At 43.5% G+C, this 23538-nt stretch overlaps 1 protein-coding gene across 3 annotated transcripts in view; it reads left to right on the forward strand.

Annotated features, from left to right (window-relative positions):
• dlgap3 (discs, large (Drosophila) homolog-associated protein 3) overlaps positions 1-16923 on the forward strand; it is a 116730-nt gene extending 99807 nt beyond the window's left edge. The window contains exons 4-13 of one of the 3 annotated variants that reach the window (XM_034599884.1): positions 5607-5821; positions 6538-6640; positions 6727-6943; positions 8672-9198; positions 10398-10492; positions 11404-11623; positions 13777-14074; positions 14174-14265; positions 14466-14755; positions 14786-14952. In XM_034599884.1, coding sequence (XP_034455775.1) covers positions 5607-5821; positions 6538-6640; positions 6727-6943; positions 8672-9198; positions 10398-10492; positions 11404-11623; positions 13777-14074; positions 14174-14265; positions 14466-14755; positions 14786-14789 — 2061 coding nt within the window. In that variant the 3' untranslated portion in view covers positions 14790-14952. Of the gene's footprint in view, positions 1-5606; positions 5822-6537; positions 6641-6726; positions 6944-8671; positions 9199-10397; positions 10493-11403; positions 11624-13776; positions 14075-14173; positions 14266-14465; positions 14756-14785; positions 14953-15260 lie in introns of those variants that run through there. The other 2 variants (XM_034599882.1, XM_034599883.1) reach the window with 2 other exon arrangements.
• Positions 16924-23538: the final 6615 nt, after the last annotated feature.

Here is a 23538-nt window from a genome sequence, read left to right on the forward strand (position 1 = left end):
TGTGTGTGTGTGTGTGTGTGTGTGTGTGTGTGTGTGTGTGTGTGTGTGTGTGTGTGTGTGTGTGTGTGTGGTGTGTGTGTGTTTGGTCCAGGTATTACCCATTTAGTGGGGACTTGTATTCCTTATGGGGACAAATAGCAAATCCCCATAACTCAAATCATTATATTTTAAGGTACAAGTTTTAATGATAGGTTAATATGTTTGTGTGTGTGCGTGTGTGCATGCGTGTGTGTGTGTGTGCACTTCTCAGTGCTGACCTGCAGCAAATATGAAAAATATTCCTGCCACAAGACCTAACATTTTGCATCAACCTAAGCTTGATTAACCAAACAATGAATTCCCACTGGAACTTAATATTATATCGGTTCATACACTGGTATTCGCTGTGTGTTTATTTATTTTTTTCATAAAACGTGTCAAAAAACATGAAGTGACAGGTTAAGAATGAGCAAACACAGCCAAAGGTTGAAAGGTTTAAATATCCACCTGAGCGACACTGTCAGTGACTGTCTTAGTATTTTCGGTGTGAGTCAGAAAACAATGATTCTCACCCACGCAGAGATGATTTGATGTCTCTCCTAACAGCTCTTACTTCCAGGTGCTGCACTCTGTCTCTGACTCTAACTCGTGCTATTTTCCTTTCGCCCTTTCCCTCATTATATGAATTACCCTAAAATGAAAAGCTAATGGTTCTTATAGGGTATCTACAGGGGCAGCTGAGAGACAGAGCACGCACACACATAATTGTACACACACACACAAACGTGCACCATCAAACCTCCAGCTGCGCGGAGGTAGAGCTGCCATGCAGGCTGTGTTTCTACGGAAACAGCAGGTAGCCAAAGAAGTCCCTGGTGTTTTTCCAACTCTCATCCTTTAGACGCAGCTGAGGTCTGCTGATAGAAGAGACAGTGAGAGCAGGGCTGTGCGTGTCAGTGTTTTCAAAGGACACAACCCCGCACAATTCGCTCCTGTGCCTCAGGCTACACCATCTCATTCCCACCTCAGGACACGAAATGAACTTCCCCCCACTGCAGCTTTTCTCATATCTCCAGGCGTCACTTGCAGTTTTGCGAGGAGTGGCGCGACGGTGTGTGGAGAGAATTTTGTTCGGCGCTTGGGATGTGCTTAAGTCAGCCAGATTGATCCATGACTTCAGAGCCGGCGGATTCCTGAAACAGCAGATATAGAGTTGTTCATGTCCACTCCACTGGGAAGAGACATCAGGACAAACAGCAGCACAGGTGCCAGAGTGAAGCAATGTCTGGAAATATCTTTGCAGACTGGTGCAGATAGAGTGTAAAGACTCAAAATCGCACATTTAGAAGCAGAATTTAAAGCAGGTATTATGAACATTTTAACATTAATATTGGATCAGATGACTACGTAGATGTTAAAGCCGTCACTCAGGGAATTATCACCAACCCCTACAACTCTCCAAAGATTTATTTAACACAGATAAAGAAATACACAGAAAACATGACGAATAATAATCTACAATACAGAGGGAGGCAGGAAAAGTCCTTATTTTGCAGCCTTAATATAGGTACAATTTTACAAAGTTATACAATGCAAAGTTGGCATGCAGAAATTAATATAATTTCCTATGAAAGTAAACAAATAAACAGCAACATGTATAGCCGAATTAAAATAAAATTCGGATACAAATGTAAAATATGTGTGTATGTTATGTGGATAAGTGTGAGTGTGTGTTGAGGGGATATTATTTTAAAGACAAGCATCGACTCCTGAGCAATAGTAATCAATAGTTACAAACAAATCACATCTCCAAAGACTTGGCCTCCAGTTCACTTCCAATCTTCCAATGTTAGTTTTGTGTTCGCAACTTATTTCCTATGATTTTGTGTGGCCAAAATTGATTTATTGCAGGTTTAACAATTTTACTTTTAGTTTTACTTTGTTTTACTGTCTTTCGTAAAAAATTATAAAACACAAGACATCGGACAGAAATGCTGAGCTAACACAAATCTCACACCACACAATATTTTAGCCTAAACACAAACCAAGGAAAAGATCACAACTTATATAACTGTAAATAAATGTGTATAAAGTGCAAAAAAGAAAAAAACTTTCTTTCATAACAAAGCAAGTACAGTTACAAGTACCGTTGAGGTGGTGGGTTTTGAAACCCTGACATGGTTGTACAAGTCTACACCAGGTCACTGCTCAAGTGAAGCAGCTCAGAGTGAAAAATAAAGGAACAAGAAAAGACAGAGACTGAATTACAGTTGGACATGTGTAAGGTTTTTCCTCCCATGGTGTCAAAGGCAATCACGATGTGTGGCATCAGAACCCGGTGCCCTCCAATCCCTAAGCCTCTCTCTTCCCCCCTCGGCCTGTGTCTGATAGATAAGAAATGAGAAAAACAAGAATATGGAGCAAAAGTGAAATGAAGACATAAACAGAGGGAGAGGCGTAGACGGAGGGGGGAAAGAGCAAGGTGGGGGGATGCAGAGATAGCGGAGCAAGCTCAGGGATAGAAATGAGATAAAGGAGGTGATGATCGCCACGGGGCAAAGTGAGAGGAGGAGTGAAAGAGCAGGATGAGAAAATGAGAGAGATAGTGGAAGGCCAGGGGGATCGGGAGATTAGGCTGAATCATCTTTTTAAGTGATGACCTTAAAAACACACACTCAGCTAGATGCCAACCCCCGGGGCCTTGACTGAATGTGTGTGTGTTAGTCAGTGTGTGTAGGTGTTTTTTATATGGACACATGTGTGTGAGACTACACACCTCACAGCATTTGCAAAAACTGAAGCTTTTATCACACTGGAAAAGAAATCAGACACACACACACATGCATTTACATATCGAACTCCTCCACAGTATCCGAATGTTGAGGTCACTAACTTCTGTAAATCTCTTATAATCTGTGGATTTATACACATTGTCATTACCTTCTAATGCTGCATATTTAAAATCAAAACATGAATTTAACAAAGTTACACTATCATGACTTGTGAGCAACGCTGTGTGGATACTCAACGTCCACTTCAAGAAGCACTATGTCATTTTGACTGCAGCCACACGTGGTTCATTCTGCTGGGCTCCGTGTCTCCCTGCGATGAAGTGGTTTTCCTGTAGAGAAAATACAAAAATTATTAATCTCTTGACTGAAACTCAACTTGAACGGTGGTAATTCCTCATGATTCCTGGCTTCCTGAACCAGAGGAGCTGCCAATTTCTGATGGTTTAAGTTTCCTCGCTAAATATTGAAGATAATTGCTGGTTTTTAATGCCTTCGGAGTCGTTTTAACTGATATACAGTTTGGCATCATTCTTGAACTTGCTGGGGCTGAATCTGGTCATTTAGGCTGCACAGGAAAGGGAATTGAAATAACTTTGAGGATTGAGGAGAAGGAATGAAAGTAGCACAATTCTCCAAATCAGTGAACCATCAAACTCATTTAGAAGATGTTATTTAAGGTAAAAAGTTACATAGTGTTGCTTTAAGTTTGCTCTTCATTGGGTCTAATGTAATTTATTTTGGGTTTATGGGTATATCTCTGCTGTTTAAAAGTGTTGCTTGTAGAGACATGAGCCCTACACACTTTCAGATTTTACTCAGATGTCATACCTGCAGTTAGTTTCAAACATTTTTAAAGCAAAGGGGTATGAGCTCCATGTGGACGCCACATGCCATGATGTGGAGGTTAGGGTTAAGTTCCAAGGCTGGGTCTGTAGCGATATGCAGACTGTTAGTGGGATATTAAATTGGTTATCTTACCTCTGGAACAGTTTCATCTGTGCTCTCACACAAATCGCAGCAACACTAATCTATATTTTTTTATATGTGAAAAATGGCTGAAATGACAAAGGTCCCACAGAGACAACTTGGACATATTCTATAAGCTTTTAAAGCCACATTTATGTCATTGTTTTTGTGTTTAAGGGGGGGGGGGGGTGGGGGGGGGGGGTGTCACAAATTCTGGCCACATCTAACCCGTCTAGTCAGTTAATGCATTTTAATGGTGTTAATCTAAGTAAGTTGTGAATGTAAGTAAATGCCAGATAAAGCTGCATTTATTTACATGCACTGATCTCCTGACATTGTACTGATCTCCTGACATTGTCCCAGTATGTAAGAAAGCAAATGTCCGAGTGACTTCCTCAAATGTCCGAGTGACTTCCTCAAATGTCCCAGTGACTTCCTCAAATGTCCCAGTGACTTCCTCAAATGTCCAAGTCACCAGAGTTTCTCTCTGAATGAGCCCATGTGAGAACAAAGCAGGAGATCCTCCACAGGATTCACTGTGAGCGAGCGGGTGTGTCGGTGATGCATCATTCTAATACGTGACAGATTACAAAAGGAATAGAAATATCTCAGGATAAAAAATACACTTAAGAGACACAGACGAAGATGTCCAGAGAGTTTTTGGTGAACTTCAGAGAAAGTCTGGATTGTACGACATTCTTCGGGGGTTAATTTCTCAAAATGGCTCAAGTCACCTCAAATGAATGTGCATGAAAATATTTTACAAATTCATTCCCTGTGTGTCATCTTAAGATCTTTAGAAAATCTCCCAGAAACAAAACCAGATAGAGATGATATTTTAAAGAATAGACTAACATTATGACTTAGTTATGAAAAAGTCACACATTTTACTCAAGGACTGCAGTGGAAACTATAGGAGCCAATATTATGGTTTCATTTCATTGCTCTTTATTAGTTCTCTGTGTGTTGTTTTCCCTGTGTGTGTGTGTGTGTGTGTGTGTGTGTGTGTGTGTGTGTGTTGTTTTCATTTTGTTTTCTCATCAGACTCCTTCTCGTCCGCTCATCCGTCTTCCTGCTCTCCGTGCGTTTAAGTCTGCAACTCTGCTTCCCTGCCTCTTGTCTCGTCACCTTGTTCATCTGTCTCTCTCTCTGTACGCCACCTGCCTTTCCTGTCTGTCCGCCTGCTCATATACCTACGCTTTTGTGCATTTGCTTATTTGCTCTGTCTGTCGCCTTCTGGCTTACACTGCGTTTCCTCCTTTGCGTCAGTGTTTCTCCAGCTGTCAGAGTTTCTCTCTCTCTGTAAGTCTCCATGTCCCTTTCTCTCTTTCTCTAAGGCCACGTGCCATGTATATGCATAGACTGTATGTGCACGTGTGTGTGTGTGTGTGTGTGTGTGTGTGTGTGTGTGTGTGTGCGCGTGCGCGTTTGTTCCCATCGTGTGCATGAGCATGCTTGAGCCATCTTTACAACGCTGTGCGCACGTGTGCCAGGACTGTACATCTGAGTCATCACTGTCCTTCTGTTTGAGGTGTGAAATATTTTTCATTGATGAAATATATTTCTGTTTTGAGAAGTGTTTAAATAACAGATATTGGGAAGAAACTGCCGACAGGGCAGTGGAAATATCTCCAATATCTCAACACTGACATCAACATTAATTTGCATTGTGTTTAATAACTTTTCCCTTAACAGTCGGTGCAGTTGAAGAATGCACTTGCTTTGAACCCGTAACAACTCTGTGTTTAAACCATTAACAGAGAATCTTACTAAACCAACTGGGCAGTGTGACTGCTCCACATGGCAGATCAATCCTGCCTCTTTATTTTTACACTTCATCACATGACTCCTCATGTGAACGTGTCTCAGGTCCCCTCAGATGACTGGGGAGGCAGCTACGGTGGCGGCGGCCCGGGCGAACCCGGTGGAGAGATCCCTTGCCGCCGCATGCGGAGCGGCAGCTACATCAAGGCCATGGGTGATGACGACAGCGTCGACTCAGACACCAGCCCCAAGGCCTCGCCCAAGTCCACCCTGATCGCTCAGAGAGACGCCTTCCGACGATCCATCAGCATGGATCAGAGGTCAAATGTCATGTTTATTATTAATGTTGTTATTGTAAGTTGGCTCTATTCATGAACAATTGGTTCAGAAATTATTATTTTCAGACCATTTTATGCCACCGATGTAATGCTAAAAATATAATAGCATAATAATACAAGTTGACCCTTTCCGAGAGCAATGGACTTTTTATTCTTAAAAATATTCAACCTGACATTGGAATAAGAATTAAAAACATGAAAGTTACTTTTGGTCGAAACGCGGCAATGTTGACAAGTGAAATAATTGCTAAAAATATCAGCAAATCCAAACTTTTTATCACATCAGCAAAGTCCAGTCATTAAAAAGAGACACAGAAATTAATGTTTAATGGTTTTTTTCTTCCATAACTGCACTTCTGTGTATCCAACATGGAAATAGCGATATTCTGTTGTTCAGAATGATTTCTTACAAGATAAACAAATTCTAAAAGATACTGTATGGTATAGTACTTTTCCGTTTTTCTCCTTTGACACGGGAACGCAGGAATAGAACACTCAAAATGACTCCTGCTGGTTGTACATGAACATGACTCGGTGACATTTTATTTGATATTCGTGCTTGATGACAAAAATAGCAAAGCAAACGTTTGGATATTTTGCAGCCACAATCAAACTTCAGCTAGGTGGGAAATAAGAGCTGGTTTCACCACACACTGTCTTGGTTAAAGTTGATTTTGGGTGTCATGTGTTTGATCCAGGTACTCGTGTAAGCAGTGCACAGATTCCTACCCTAACAGCCGGACCACGCCCAAAACCCACACCCGCTCTCGTAGTTACACCCGCTCTCTGACCAGCTCACAGGTAACCAGTCACGTGCTTCATTTGTTTCTCATCCCATACAGTGAGTTCATTAACTATACTAGACTTTACTCATTCCTCTGCTCCAGCTGGGGGACACATTGAACCGTCAGTTTGAGGCAGTGTGTGAGACCATGTTCGGGGAGGTGGAGTCCCAAGCCGTGGAGGCCCTGGATCTACCGGGCGTGTTTCGCACCCGCAGCCACAGCTACGTCCGCGCCATCCAGGCCGGCTGTTCCCAGGACGACGACTGCCTCTCCGTCTTCTCCATGTCAGGCCCCCAGGGAAGCATCAAGGGCGGGGCCGGTGAGTGTGAGCGTGTGGTGCGGTTCAGTCAGCGTGTTAGTGTCAGAGAAATGTGTGGCTGCCTTCTGTGTGGTGGGAGCCTGGTGGGAGACACAGTGGGAGAAGGAATTTTATGACAGCTTGCGCCTGCTTACCTCGACAGAAGTTTACACACTTACACACACACAAGCCAGGCACTGCACAGCTGCATGAAGTATGTGGATCCATTTTAATGTTTTCCTTCTCTTTTCCTTCAATCTCTGCAATCTTTCACCTCACACTCTCTCTCTCCTCCGCAGCCCTTTGTGTTGACTGTACTGTATGTATGTGTGTGCATGCTGTAAGCCCATGGGCTTGTGTGGATGTGATTGTGCCGCTCTTTGTTCTCTGTCACCTCTGTCATCTCTGCCATCACCCTCCCCTGTGTGATGGCAAGTTTCTGCTGCTCGGTAATGGGGAAACAGGAACTCTCATGATTACGATGATAGCTCAGCATCTCCAGCTGCTTCTTTCTCTCTTCTGTCTTTCCGTCTGTGTCCCTACCTGGCACCTTCACATTCCTCCTCGCCTTCTCCTCCTTCACCGTCACTCTTGATGTGAGACATCGCTGATATCCACTTCATCTGTGTTTTTCATCTGGGAGTGTGTCAGCGTGTGTATTTGCTTATGTGTGTTTTTACAGTTGACTGCAGGGCCACTCAGTGCCTCACAGGATTTTTTTAGCTTAGACCAGCAAATCCCCTCTGAGATTTATTTAAGCCACTGTGAAGTGTCAAAAAACACATGAACCGTACACAAACTTAAATACACATACACCCAGGGGTGCATCCAGGCGTAGGGCCAGGGGGGCACTGGCCCCAGCTGAAATCTGATTGGCCCCTGAAGTTCCCCTGTCCTGTCAGTAATCCTTGTTTTTTTTTTTAAATAAACTAGCCACTTACTAACAATACTACCAATAAATCAAATAAAACAATTTCAAAGATTTATTTTTTAAGCATTTTTCAAGAACACATTATATATTCAATGATGTGTGGCTTTGCTTAAAGCTATTTTGAGCTAACAGTAAACAAGGAATGAATTAAATTTGCACCTTAATGAATCAGGAAATGTGAATGGATGTTGGAAATATAACTGGCCCGTAAATTGTGGCCCCTTCATCGCCCCTGATTTAGAAAAGTCCTTTATATGCCACTGCATACACCCACGTACGAGTATGCACACACACTGCAGGTCAGAGCATCAGATGTATATGTGTGTGTCTGTGTGCATTTGTGTGTGCGTGTGTGTATACGTTTGATTGGAGCTGTGAGGAAGATTTTTAATATTTCTCTCAGGAAATTGCTTTATATTCCTATGAAGCAGAGTTAAGTTCGCTCAGGGGAAGAGGTTTTCTTTTGTCGCCTCTGTCATGTCTGTCTTTTCCACCCCTTTGCTCTCTGCCTCCCACTGAAATTCACACTTTCTTTGGTGAAAAGAAATCGTGAGCTGCTTTTTTAAATCTTTTCCTCACACTGGCATTATTTCTTAATGGTTTTGTTGTTTTTCTCTCTCTCTCTGTTTTGGTTCACCTCCTTTTCCCTAAATAAATGTCCCTCTTTTCACTCCATCTCTCCTTTCACCTTCTCCTTCCAGTCTGTCCATTTTGTAAGTATCCACCTCCCCCTCCTCCCTGTTCAGAAAGTTCCCGTTTTGCTTTTAATTGCCCACTCTGCCTCTGTCTCCCTTTCTCCCACTCTTCTGACACTTCAGTCTTTCCTTATCGTAAAGGTGCTCCTCCCCCACTCCCACCTCGCATGTCCAAGTCTTCTCTCTCGGTGCGGGCCCAGAGCAGCACCGAGTCCACCCAGGACGCCTACTTCCAGAGCAGCGGACAGTTGGCCTCGGTCTCCGGGCGCCCGAAGCAGCACAGCAACTCCGTGGACATGGGCAGCTCTGACGGACCCTCGGGTCGCACCTCCAGGGGGGGCTACTACACCGCCACGGGCCCCGGACGTTCCCGACAGCACAGTAACTCGGCAGAGAGCCTAGACGGGGTCAGGGGTTCACGGGAGCTGGTACCCTACGGAGGGGGTCCGGGAGTCGGGGTGAGAGCCAAACACAGCAGCTCAGCTGACAGCCTTCTGGAGGGGCCACCGAGGCCGGCCAGAGAGAGGGATGGCAAGGCTGGGGGTAGCCTGGGGAAATCAGTCTCTCTGCCTCAGAACAGCCTAGTGCTGAGTAAAGCTGCAGGGCAGGATGAAGGAAGAAGAAAGTGGAGTCCATCAATAGCTGTACAGGTGAGTAAGAACCCAAAGATGCTTGTTTCGTATATGTCCAACATCCAAAAAAAGTTAATGTTTCTGTTCATTGACTGATCACTCCAGCACTGACATAGGGCTGACAATGTAGGCACATGTTGAAGGAATAGTTGAGCAATGTAAGTTAGTCACTTTATTGCCGTTCGCTTATGTGCATGAACTATGAAACTAGAGCTGGAGACTGGAAGGAAACTGCTCTGCCCCTCCCCCTTAAACATAATAACATATTATCACTCATTTAAAGCAATAATTTGATATTTGGGGAAATGTCTAAACCTGTCTAAACAGGTGGCAGGAGATGTGAAAATCACCCCCAGTGTTTTCTTAGTCATTTTTCAACACTGTATTTATTTCTGAAAGAGTTTTCTGATTTCCCAGGGGCCCCTCCTCCAGTGCCACCTCATTTTTAAAAATCCTGGAATCGCCCCTGGCCAGGAGTTAGTTGAGAGAAGATCAATTCAACTCTCATGTGTGGCTATTAAATATGAAGCTACAGCCAGCAGCCAGTTAGCTTAGCTCCGGAGCAAAATTTGCCTGCTAGCATCTCTGCAGTTTTACTCTTGTTGTAACCTGTTATGCAAATAAACAAAATAACAATATTTACAACATCCATGAGAAATGAGAGTCTCTAACATAAATGGAGAGGTATATCGATTGTAATGTAGTAGCGGTATGGCCAGGAATAGTAGTATATGTGAGTAGGCATATTGTACATCCAAGCAATCTAGTTGTAATCATAATCCACGATCAGATGCCTCCATGATGTGGCCGCAGCAGCGATACCTGATCTGCAACGATATAGCACATGGACTTCAGGGAAGAAGTCAAGTCAGTAAGATGTATTGATTAGACATTTATGTGATGAGGAGGGAGAAGAGGAAGAAGAAGCTCCACGTGTCACGTGTCCCCCGACAATCTAGGCCTATAGCAGCAGAACTAAGAGGTGGTCCAAGACCGGAACCAGCTCTAACTATAAGCTTTATCAAAGAGGAAGGTTTTAAGTTGACTCTTAAACGTAGAGATGGCTTCTTCCTCCTGAACTCAGGTCAGATTTTAGTGGTGCTGGTAAAAGCACATTTACCAAAAAAGTCAACTTGTGTGTGGCATCTTTAGTCCACGTGTTTCAGCAAATAGCTCTTCGGTCTGAGTTTGGTGCTTTGTGTCTTTTTGTGTTCCAGGTGGACAGCTCGGGGACCCTGTCAGATTCAGAGGGAGAGGGTAAAGCTCTGACAGAGGTCCACTCTATAGGGGTCCAGGTGGAAGATGACAAAAGGTAACAGAAGTTTACTAAAATTCAAAGTAGGGAAATAATAACAATGTGGCATTTGATTTTCCTTAATTATGGACACAAGGTAAGATCTGCATTTTGTTTGTTTGCTAATTCATCTTTGCCCCCTTCAAAATATGTGGTTTCATCAAGAGCTTGTGATCTCCGTGCGGTAATTTATGTGAATAATCTCCACATGTAATTTGAAAAAGCCTCCATCTCCCCAGCGCCCTGCCGTGCAGCCACCTATGGTTGATTTCTTGGCTAGATCCTATTATTTCATTTAACATTTCATCAGACATCACAGCTTGAACTCGGTAACACTTTGTTCCAAGAATGTCTTGTTTTTCGCCATTAGTGACTGTAGCCATGACTACTGCAAATCATACACTCGACATGACTTTCACACGTGATGCAGCCCTTCTCCTAATTATATTCAGTGCCGCTTACGGGTCAGATGCACAAACACGCGCGCGCGCACTCGGAGCTTCACACGCTCCCGAAAAAACCTCGAGCGGTGTGTGATCATGCACCTGTTAACAATGTCCCCCACCTCCTGTAATCATGGAGGATGACAGTGGGGCGTTGGTGGGGGGAGTGAAATAGGACAGAAATCTGAGTCACACCTCATCACGCAGCAAAGACGGCTGAGAGGAGGTGGGATATAAACTTGTAAACACTCATCACTGAGTCCACTGACATGACATTTGCACACAGCGTTGCGTCATATGCCAGAGGATTTAGCAGGACTTATCAAAAAGCGGGTGAGTAGTAGTGACTGCAGTGACAGCGTGACTGTCCCGGCTCAAACAGGAATGTGCAATTATTAGAAGAAGAAAACAAAATTAGCATCGGAGAGATATTTCTCTTACATGCAATACTCTGAGTGACTGGATGGCTGCGGGCCTGTGTTGCAGGCGGGCCCGTTTCAAGCGCTCCAACAGCGTGACGGCGAGCGTGCAGGCCGACCTGGACCCTGAGGGCTTCCCGGGGCTCAGCATCGCCGTGCCAACGCAGGATAAGAGTCTTCAGTTCGGCTGCTCCTTCCAAAGGCACTCGTCGGAGCCCGAGTCGGCCAGTCAGTACGCGGAGTGCCACCGCACCGTCCACACGCAGGGACAGTGGGCCTACAGAGAGGTAGGACTGCAATGGTGTGCAAGACATCTGTAAAGACGTTTCTCCAATATATCTATACACAACAGAACCAATTTAACTTTCATGGTGAAGGGGTCACATTGTAAAAGAAAGTAGTTACAGCCCCACGAGCTTGAGAAACAAGACATTTAAGCTTAATGATGAACCTGTATCATTTAATTCTAATAATTATGAAAGAAATATTCTTAAGAAAACCTTCTTAAAAGTATGGTTGGTCATTTGCTTCTCAAACACTTTTTTATCTTCCTCTTTGTGTCCTGATAGCCATCAATAAATACATTTGTCTGAAAGGCGGTGTCTGTCAGTGCAGGTTCATTTGTTTCGGGGACGTAGCTTTGACGAGAGGGCTGACGGGAGGGGCTGTGATGCATCGGTTGCATTTTAGCCTGCTCTCTAGCTTTTCCAGTATTTACCAACGCTGGCTTTAAATATGACAGTATACCCTTCATGGATATTCATGAAACAGAACCTTTAGTTAATCAAAAGCAGTGTTTAAGGATCCATTCAATATAAGTTGGTTCATTATGTGGGTCTGTCACCCAGAAAAACACTCCCTTCAGAGCATCTGTCTGGAGAAATATCACATAATGAAGATGAAGCACCATCGTGACAGTGTGGTAAAACACCATCAAACTTCATTTACACTAATGAATTCCTGCTTAAATGGATCATTTGAAACATTTTGAAACAGAAAACTAATAAAACAACAGGGTGGTCTATTAGATTAGATTAAATTGCTCAGATGATTTTTAGCAGACGACAGTAAACATGTAATGTTAATCAGGGGAAGCACTGGAACTTTTGGCAGGAATATGGTTTGAACCATAGACTGAATATAAAGATGCACAACGCGTCTGCCGCCATCTTGCACATTTGGAGCCAGAGTCTGTGCCAGTGGCGTTCATGGAATGGAGCCATGGTAACAAGGTACACGCACTCGTCCAGTCGTGATTCAGTCTTAGCTGTCAATCACGACATTTCCCTCCTTTGTTGTAGCATAAAACTAATGAAAACCAAACTTATCAGAAGGGGAACACTTTATCAGTGTGATAAGAGCTACCTAAAATAACAGAAACCATCTTCGAGAAAAATGTATCTGACGTGTACTTTCATTTTGGTCCATGTCCCATCTGCTACAGCTTTTGACCTATACTGCTGCCATCCACCAGGGGGTAATCGAGATACTTTAGCTTCACTTTTGGGGAACTGTCATATCGTCCATCTTGACATCCAGTCTATGGTGTTGACCATGTGATTGTGCCTCTCCGTATCCTACATGTGCACGAGATATAAACAAAGGGAGAACCTGCTTAAAACCAGCCCTTTAGTGCTACTAGTGGTCAAAAACTCACTTTAACGAGAAATCATGATTTTTTTCTAATTAAAGGTTCAGCGTGTAAGATTTTGTGGCATCTAGTGGTGACGTTGCATGTTGCAGCTGAATACCTCTCACGTCACCCTCCCCTTCCAAACATGAAAGAGAACCTGTGGTGGCCTTCGGTTGTCATACAAACTCAAAAGGTGTTTTGTTTGTCCAGTCTGGGCTACTGTAAAATAAAAAAATGGCAGCCTCCGTAGAGAGGACCCGCTCCTTATGTGAATACAAAGAATTTAAATATAAACGATATAAATAAAACAACAATTTGTTCGATTTGTGATGACACACTAGTTAGAACATCACTAGGAATATTTTATATTCAATTTCTGCCAATAGATCCCTTTCTTCTAAATCGTACACACTTAACCTTTTAAGATAAATTAATTTCAGTAAAACCAAGGTTACACAGGGTTAATCCAAGACACTTTGGATTGCAGCCATTGAAGACACTAACACAATGGAAAGATGTGTGATGCACATGATCAGGCCTCATATCATGCTGTAATTATATTCTCCACAAAAAGTGAGTTCACAGTCTGTCATTAACATTGTGATAGAAGCGACAGTGGGAAAGTCTACCGTGATCTGTGACCGAATGTGGGATTGTTTGGTGCATTTGCTGTAATTACCTTCTTTCAATCACTCTGATACAGGGTGAGGGTCACAGTGAAAAGAAGGTTTGTAGTAGCAATATCTGTTTCTAATCAGAATACATTACTGACGGTCCAAATACCAACAGTTTTCTCTTCTGTTTCCTCAGGACTTTCTTCAGGGTGGCTACCCCAACGAGGCCTGCCCAGCAGACCCGCGGCCCCATCCCCACCCGCACTTGCCCCCACGTTCCCACTCCCCTCTGCCCATCACCTCTGAGCGAGCCTGGGCGGGGACACCGTCCCTGGAGGGCCCCCGCAGCCTGCCCGACTCGGGCCGAGCCTCACCCTGCATGAGGGACGGAGAGTTCTTCTTGCGCCTCCTTCAGACAGAAGTGGAGAGGATGGAGGGCTGGTGCCAGAACATGGAGAGAGAGGCCGAGGAGAACGAGCTGCCCGAGGAGAGTGAGTTTGGGATGGAGATTGAAAAAGATTAGAGATAAAGATGAACAATGAATAATTCTTGGATTTTCTGAAACTACATATGTGCTGTTTCCTCCCTAGTTCTTGAGCTGATTCGAAATGCAGTTGGCAGCGCCCAGATGCTCATGTCTCAGAAAGTCCAGCAGTTCTTCCGCCTCTGCCAACAAAGTGTGGTGAGTGTGTGCGATTGCATGCAAACTCATGACAACACACATTACACATGGTGCATGGTTTTTTGCCGAGATTCATTGTTGCTAAAGGCTAAAATTAGATTGGCTTCAAAAACAAAAGAAAATTGTTCTCTCTTTAAAAAATCCTTGTTTATTCATTTCTCGCCCATCACATGTCACATCCTGACCCCCTGCCCGCCCAGGACCCATCAGCCTACCCTCAGCCCACCTCTCAGGACCTAGCAGGCTTCTGGGACCTGCTCCAGCTCAACATAGAGGACGTCAGGGTCAGGTTTCAGGACCTCCAGAGGCTCAAGGACTCTGGTTGGAGGCTCCCACCTGAAAAGAAGGTGAGACGTCCGGGGATCCAAACAGCCCAGCATTCCCTTCAACAATCCCCCAGAGCTAGGATGGCAATGTGCAGAAGAGTAGCGCAGATGGCCGTGCCCTCTGAGCCTTTGCAGGCTGCAAATATACAGAACAGCAAGAGGAACTGAGCTGAGCTGAGCTGAGCTGAACTGAGCTGAGCTGAGCTGAGCTGGGTGGAGCGGCCCAAGTGAATTCTTAAAAAGTCTTAAACTGCTAGAAATTATTCTAACTGTAATTTAATTTTTGTATTTATTGCTGCTTGTCTGTTACAAAGGTTAGACGACTCATTGATCAACTACATTATTCTTGATAACAGACTAACAATTGTTTCTCCTTTTCTTCTTGTTTTTTTTACATTATTTTTTGTTCTTCCTTTCCCATTTCATATCTTTTTATGTGACCTGATGCCAATGCATGCTGGGAAACTATTTTTTGTAATGTCCTGTTCCACGACTCTTCCTCTCGTTTTTTCCTTTGGTTTCTCATTCTCCTTGTCTACCCCAATATCTCCACCTTTTTGCCACGGGATTCCTATTGTGCCTCCTTACAAAACCATTTCCTCACCACCCGACAAAAATATCCACTGTCTGTTCACATGTTAAATCTATGTCTCTACGTCGACGGGCAAGGAGGACAAGAAGCTTCCTCCTCCTTTACCAAAGAAGCCAGCGGGTGGCGTGAGTGGCAGCCTCCGGGCCGATGGCGCCGGTGACGTGGGCAGCGGAGGTGGGTCGGGGGGCCTGGTGGTGCCTCGCGTGGGCGGACACACCTTGCCCATCAGGGAGAAGTCCCTGGACCTCGGGGATCGTCAGAGGACGGAAGCGAGGAGGAGGCTGCTGCAGACCAAGAGAACCGCCTCCTTCAGGCAGAACTCGGCCACGGAGAGCGCCGACAGCATCGAGATTTACATCCCCGAAGCCCAGACTCGACTCTGAACACAAGGACTGTGGTGTCTCCCTCTCCACCCCCCTCACTCACCTCAAACAGACCTGCCCCTCATTTTGGATCTGGTGCGGGTCATCTGCTCGCTGTCCCTCTGCATTTCCATTCTCTCACATCTGCAAATGCCAATATCTTGCTCATTCAACAAGCAATGACAGCCATTTTAGTGTCTTGAAAATGTTGCGGACACAGAGGCCTAGACCTGACATGGTTGCTAGCAGATTTGAGTTACAGACCTTTTTAACTCTCTGGATTTCTTTATTTTTTTCATTTACTTTGCCAACAAACAGTCCATTTTTATAGGCAGCAGAGGTCCACGCAGTAGTAGCATGCCTGTGCGTGTTCACCTAGCACTTCTCCATCACTGAAAATAAAGGGCTTAACAGGCACAAAACCTCTGGCAGAATCTCCCTGTATGGATCCCTGCAGCAGAATTAGCTCCATATTGCGTTTGTGTAAATCACAGCGAGATGAATCATCGATGCTACCACTACGGTTGACCCTCTCACTCTCAGTTTATATGCTGTTGACGTCAGATGGTCCTCAATCCTCAAAGAACATCCTCCAAACACCGTGAGCCTCCCGCAGCTGTCACCTCTCACCCAGGTGCCATCTGTCCACCCAGGCCCTGGGTCAACGAATACGAAGCAACTTTCCGTTTCTCTCCTTCATTCCCCACATCCGCATCCCGTGTGACCACTCTTAGCATTCAGCCGTGAGGCTGTTTGAATGTGCAAGTGCTATTTGTACATAGTGTGGACACTCATGTTTGCCAAAAGGAGCTCTTGCAGTATAGAATCACAGCCTTGACAACTAGAGAGCATCACAGTCTAAAGAGGGGAAAAATGTTTGCAGTTTTCTCTTTACGTAGTCTTTCTGAAGTTTCAGGGTCGGGGGGTTACTGGGTATTTTTATGGGATTTTATTTTGGTGGCTTTTCAGGACTCTTTACTGGCAAGGCCCCTACTTCACTGTGAGACTATAGCACCACCAAGTGGTCAAACGTGGACCCAAACCTACAGGAGTGGTGCGTAGAGCGTTTTTTTCCACTTCAGTAAGAAATTAACAGATGCCCTGATGACACAGCCATGAAAGAAGATCAGTTTCTTTGTTGTAACTTTTTTTCAGCTCTCTCCCTTCCCCACACTCCTTCCTGTTTTCTTCTTATGAATATTGTTTGAGTGGACGTCCCCTGTGGTGTTTTTTTACTTAATTAAGAAGGCGGTAGATCACTAAGCAAGAAGGAGTGAGCTGCCAAGGTCCTGGGTTGAACCCACTCGCCTAACTTGAAGTACAATCCTCTCTCTCACACACACACACACACACACACACACACACACACACACACACACACACACACACACACACACACACACACACACACACACACACACACACACACACAGCTGATGAGAGACGGAATGAGTTCTCTGACGGGAATAAAACAAAAGGAGTCGCATTGTGCGGGGCTCCCTCCGTACCCTTTCCAAAGAATCATCACAGAGAGGAAACCACTGGTTGTGAATTTAATAGAAAGGAAGCAACTAGATAGTGTATTGCTGAGATTAAGTACCCCTTGTTGTGAATGGAGTTACACTGAATGTTTGTTGCACTATGTGTTCCTGTACTGCCCTCGTTTATTGACTAGACTTCCTGAAGTCGTAACACCCGGTGTTCCCACTGAAGTGTAGCATGATTTAAAAAGCTTTGAAGGGGTCTCATTTCCACAATGTGCGTCAGAACGCGTGTTTCCTATTTAAGTGCTTTGTATGGATGTTGTGCACTAGGCCGGTGTGTATGTGGTGCGAATGTGGACGGGCTGCGTGTAATAATGGGACATGTGACGAGGCCCAGTGACTACTAACGAGTCCAAATCAGCCATTTTAAACACACACACACAAAAATGTTTAAGCATGACCTGTTTAATTCTTTTTCTAAAAATTTGGATGGAATGTGTCGGCAAAATGGGATATTTTAATGGGAGATGTATATTTTATAATATAATCTACATTTCTAGATTAGTAGAGACTATTGAGTACAGTATATGTACAAAAAAGAAGCATATATCAAATGTGAAATACTACAGTATTATTATTATGATAGATTATAGCATTGTGTGAAACTTCAGCTGTGTGGCATATTCAGACTCAGTATATGTGAAAAAGACTTTTAAATAATGATTATTATCTTAAGTTTGTGAGTGCTGGGTCAGGTTCACAGGGTATAACTGGCAAGAGTGTTTATTGCCAAGTATGATCCTCCTTAGATCTACTGTATATCTATGTGTGGTTCGAACAACATATACTGCTGTATCCCCTCCCTGTATTTCCTCTTTAGAGCCAACTACACGTGCCTAACCAGCTATATGTGGTGGTTTCCTTTGAAAACAGTTTACAGTCCATATATATATATTATATGACGGCGAGAGAGAAAGATATGTAAATAGAGGAGTAAAATCTGCAGAAAAGCTGCAGAGCATACTGTTAAAGAAAATGTTTTTATCGTACTGACACGCCATCCTTTGTCTCCCTCACCTTCACTTGCAATACTCACATACGACTGGCAGACTTTGTTGATACTGCATGTTTTGTGACAAATTTAGCAGAATCTCTTTTTTTGTTTTGGACCGATAAAAGTTGAGCAAAATTTTGTAGCTGATGAAGCTTTTTTTGGTGTGATTGAAACAAAAATGACAAGAGTTTTACAGTGCAGTTGTTTCAACGAGTCACTACTTTGTACAAAGATTCTATCTTCGGAGGACGGTAACACTGGAAACCTTGAAACAGCAGTCTGCGTTTTTTGACTTGAATCTGGACAGATCAATTGAACAACCTCCTGTGTAAAACAAGCTGCCCTGGCGATGAAAGAAGAAGAAGGAAAAAAAAGGGCTCTGAGTCAGACTTTGTTTTTAATTCATTTTGCAGCAGTGCGGGTGTCGGAGCAGCCTTTTATCCCCTCATCCCTTCACCTGTGTCACCCTCACACTTGACAACATCTCAGTGGTGTCTGACTCGGCCCTCGAACAAAGCACAAAGACCTGCTTTTATACTGTTACTCCACTGTGAACGGACTCTCGACTCCACCCTCCAAATCCTCGGACCCGCACGCAGAGGGATGGCACGGCCTTTCCATTTGGGCCTTGAGGGACACCAGGAATCAAGGAGGCTTTGGTGGATATTTATACTCGGTAGCAACTTCTACTACTTCTTCTTCGGTTTTCGCTGACTTTCTCCTCTGTACTCTTGATCACAAGTTGAGGTGTTAGCCAGCCACCTTGCCTTGAAACAGGTCCATTGCAAACACACTTTTTCGTGGTTGTGATTTCCAATCTTTTTTGTTCTGTATCTATCTTACCTGCTATATATCTGCACAGTATAAATACAGGGGGTCTCAGCTAACAATAGCACCTGGGTGTATAGTTGTACAAACATGATCCAAGCACTCAACAACACACCAGACTATTTGAACCTCTCCCTTTCTGTCCTGAAGTGCAAAGACCCCACATGGACAGCACTAAGGACATGTCAACTCCGAGTACCTCAGTTTCTAGCAGCAGTGTCTACAGCCCCCTGACCCCTGACCCCGGCCCCTGTCCTCAGGGGCTTCTCTAGCAACCACACAACAGGCGGACCCTGAAAATACAGGACCAGAGCCGTCCCGCAGGAATGTTGATCCATATGAACAAAAAGGGGGGGACGCTCGCTGTCTGAGCCCAGTTTCTCTAGTAGCCATTTTCAGAGACTGGATGAGTGGAGGGCGGCGAAGGAGGGGGGTGATAGCTCAATTGTAGCAGGTAATTGTGCATCTGCAACAAAGTAGAGCAGGAGGGATGTTGTAGCAGCAGATTTGAGTTTTAGTTTGACATTTCTCTGAGGCAGAGCTGCTCTGGAGGAAAAACGGAAGTCAGCGGTGGAACCGTTTTTTCCAGCTATGGAACCAGAGCTATGAGCTGGGGCTGGTTCTTGTGCGATCAGTGTCTGCAGGTCTGTAGTGAACAATCACTCTCAACTCGTGTGTCAGCACTGAATGGCTTTTAAATAACTAGCAGCAAAAGTTAATGTAAACGTTCGCAGGAACTAGCTTAAACTATAAATGTGTTTCTACCAGGAGCGTTTCAAGGGACTTTGGGGACCCCAGGCAAAAGGAACCCCTCAAGAAACTCATGATACCAAACCATTATATCATTATCATTGCAATTTTAAACAATTATTTTACTATCAAAAATATAAACAAGTGCATAATGTGAATAGACAGTAATGTGCTAAAATAATACAATTTAAGTGAAAACTCCCACCACCCTCCCAGACACATACACACACATTTAGATGTTCTAGTCTTCAACCAAACTTCAAAAATTGCGATGATGGGGGTTCTCACAATATTGTCATCGCTGTGGACTGACATAATCAGCTGTTCTTGGGGCCCCCCCTCTGACCTTGGGGCCTACCCTGTTGCAACACATGTTCAATGTACCCACCTAACATTAGAAAACGGGGAAATTCTAGTATTACCATCAGTAAAAAAAAATGTGATGTGATATGCAATGGAAACAGATTAAGCTAATAAATTATGATGAACATGAAGCTTGTGATATTGAATTACACGCCTGCAGAAAGAAAATAAGATGTTTGGACCAATTAGCAGACTGTTACATTCCTCAGCTTAATACGAGAAAAACATAAAAGCCATATTTCCCTTTCTACATTGTTTTCTGACGTTTTGGGTTTGACAGCTCTTTTAATTTTGCGATTACTAGATTGGCAGGCAAACTGTTTATCTTGATGCACTCAACTCCAAAATGTTAGGGGATGGAAATGCCCTTTAAAATTCTGATTTCCTGGAAATATGGTAACAAATATATAAAGATAATATATAGATATAATATAGATAAAATGTTGCTGGATTATGTACAAACATGCATCATTTATTGTGAATCGCTAATGGATATAAATTCAACCCCTCAATGGCAGAAACTCAAAATGAAAACTGACATGTTAACAGGATATAAATATACTTATTGGCAGTTACGGAAAAAAGTATCAAAAACGACTTTATGAAAATCTAAAACAACTTAACACAAAAGTTTTACTTCGACCGTACCCCTTTAGAACATGTTTCAATTTCTCCTCGCTGAGGTTTGACTCTCCCTCTTCCTCCAGAGCAGCTCACAGTCAAGACGAAGTTAAACTGAAACTCCGATGTGCCTTCAGCGCTGAGGTGTAACTGCGTTTGTGCTGTATGTGTGTGCTCGTGTGTCAACACTGTCACGTTGCTCCACAGTACACACACAGGTCACCATGTGGGTCAGAGACAACTGAGCAATTACTGTGTAATTAACAAGAAAAAACGATCACCCTGCCACCCTCATGTTTACAAGACTGTAAATACATGTTGCCAATGGACATTGCTCTTCTCAATATTACATATATTGTTATTACAAAAATGATTATTATTAGTATGATTATCGTCATTAAAGGATTTATTATTGCCACCACTCTCATTAGTATAAATGGTGTTGTCAGTTATAGCTATGGGTAAACATTGTCCTGCATTCAAGGGCAAGTCTCGTGTCTGATAACAAAAAGAGATGAGTTGAATCTATGATAATGAGTCTTCAATCGCTGCTACTAAGGAGATGGAGTTGAAGTAAAGCAAACTGACACTAACTCTGGGAAGACATTTCCTCTCTGGGATGGATGATGGACGCTCCTGTGTGGAGTGAGAGATCAACACAAGCGGAGAATGGACTGAAAAGAGGATTCAGACATTATAGCTTCTTTCTCCATGAGCTTTTATTCCACTCTGAACTTTTAATTGTGCCAGAAGAGGAAAGGAAAAACATGGACACCACTCTGACACAGACTCTCCACTCTCTGTATTCTACTCTATACAGTAATGTAGCAAAAACTAAATAGTCTCTTTCTTCTCTGTCCACCTGTCCTCCTCCCCTGTCTCTTCACTGAACACCATGATTTTAATCAGACGGGTTTGATACAGCGAGCTTTTCTGTCTTTAAGCTCCGCTTTATCCTTGAGTTCTCTTCTTTTATACGCATTTGATCCAGTGCCAAGACAGCATATTGTACATACAAACATGAAATGTTTTTTTTCCTCCTGTAAAATGAAACTGACCGGAGCATATAGCAATAGCGATGCCATAAGATATGAACTTTGTTTCGTTGATGCCACCAGTGGATACACAAGATGCATGAGAACACCACGGCTGACAGGGGAGACGGGTGCAGTCTTGACTTTGCGACGGCCAGAGGAGAGGGTGTTGCACAGTGAAGACTAAATCGTGACTCTTGTTTGTTGTGCTGTGGTTCGCATTTTGTACATACAAATTTATTTATTGATCTCGTATGTTTTATGGATCTAGATGTGTCCGAGGAGCACGTCTGCGAGCGCTAAAGCCCAGAGAGATGGCACACTGTGACGTGGTTTACCCCAACACAGAATGTAACACTGTCAACGTTGTCAAAACATTTTTTAATGGCTAATATTATTACTATTAATATGATTATTATAAAGCTATTTTAGCGAGTTAAACCAGGGCGGTGCTGTGTCTCCTTTGTCTTTCTTTTGTGTCAATTTTCTGACTGTGGAACTTTTGTATCTGTGTGTCTAATTTTCTATGTTGCTAAAATCGGATCGGTCTCACAGAGAGCCATACTTATTTTAAACCATAGACTGTATATAAAGATGGACGACATGACAGCCCCCCCGAAAGTAGAGCCAAAACATCTCGATTACTCCCTGGTGGCTGGCTGCAGTATAGGTCATAAACTCCACCTCCTCCAAAGTACACATGGAACAAATTGTTCTCAAAGATGTTTTTTGTCATTTTAGGTAGTTGTTATCAACCTCAAGTTCATGTTTTTGATAAGTTTGGTTTTAATCAGTTATTTGATGCTATAAAAAGTAGTTGAAACATTATGATTGACAGCTGAGACTGACTCGCAATTGGTCGAAAATGCTGCTCTACTCCACTGCGCAAGGCCTGGCTCCAAATGAAGTCCCCAGCACAAGATGACCCCGCATCCAGATTATTTTAGCTTCATTTTTTCGCAGTGGGAGGAAGTGAAGGAAGTACCATCTTAATATAAAGTGTAGAGACCATGTCAGGCCATTTCCTCTTCTGCCCCCGCCTTCATCACATAGTTTCCGGTCTTCACACTAAGCTAAGATAATTTTGGCTTCTGGGTGTAGAGCTGTATATTAAATATATCAAATACAGAGTTTGAAGATTAACATTTTTGGCAGTGCTGACACACCCACTTGAACAGCATGACTTTAAAAATGCAAAGCAGAGGTCAAAGACAATTTACATTTTCTCTTTCTGCTCGTAGGAATTTGAATTGCAAATCGAAAGCAGGCCAAACACACCTGCTAAGGAAGGTTAACTGAGAGGTTTAGGGCTGCCACTGGGAGTCAAACACACAACCCCAGTGGGTATCCACTTCACGGACAGGCCTTAACACAGGCCGACACATTGAGGGAATATTTTTTGTACACTCACACAACAGTTGTGGCACCGGACTGCACAATATAGATTTCTGCTTCTGAGTTTTAAGAATGAACAAAGATTCAGGTTCAAACAGAAGTATAGCCTCAAGGTGACAGAGGCAGATCACAGTTAAAGAACAGCACCAAATAAAAGAGAATTCCTGCCCTGCAGTTGTTTTCCTCCGCCAACCAGTGCAGTTTCAGTCCGCAAACATAATTTTTTCCAGACTCATATGAGAACATTTTGATCTTTGCCCTTTTATCCACCCAAATCTAATCCGTTAATCCCTAAACCTAAGAGAACATTTGTGGCGAATTCAAAAGATTTCTCTAAAGACGTTCTTAAACTAAACAAAAAACAGTTGTGATGTTCGAACTGTACCCGTTGACCTCCTAATGCTAATCAGGTCATCGTTCAGTCCGAGTGACTGTTTGTGCCAGATGTAATGAAACTCCAGATG

Source organism: Hippoglossus hippoglossus, chromosome 11, assembly GCF_009819705.1.
Source record: "Hippoglossus hippoglossus isolate fHipHip1 chromosome 11, fHipHip1.pri, whole genome shotgun sequence".
Lineage (NCBI taxonomy): Eukaryota > Metazoa > Chordata > Actinopteri > Pleuronectiformes > Pleuronectidae > Hippoglossus > Hippoglossus hippoglossus.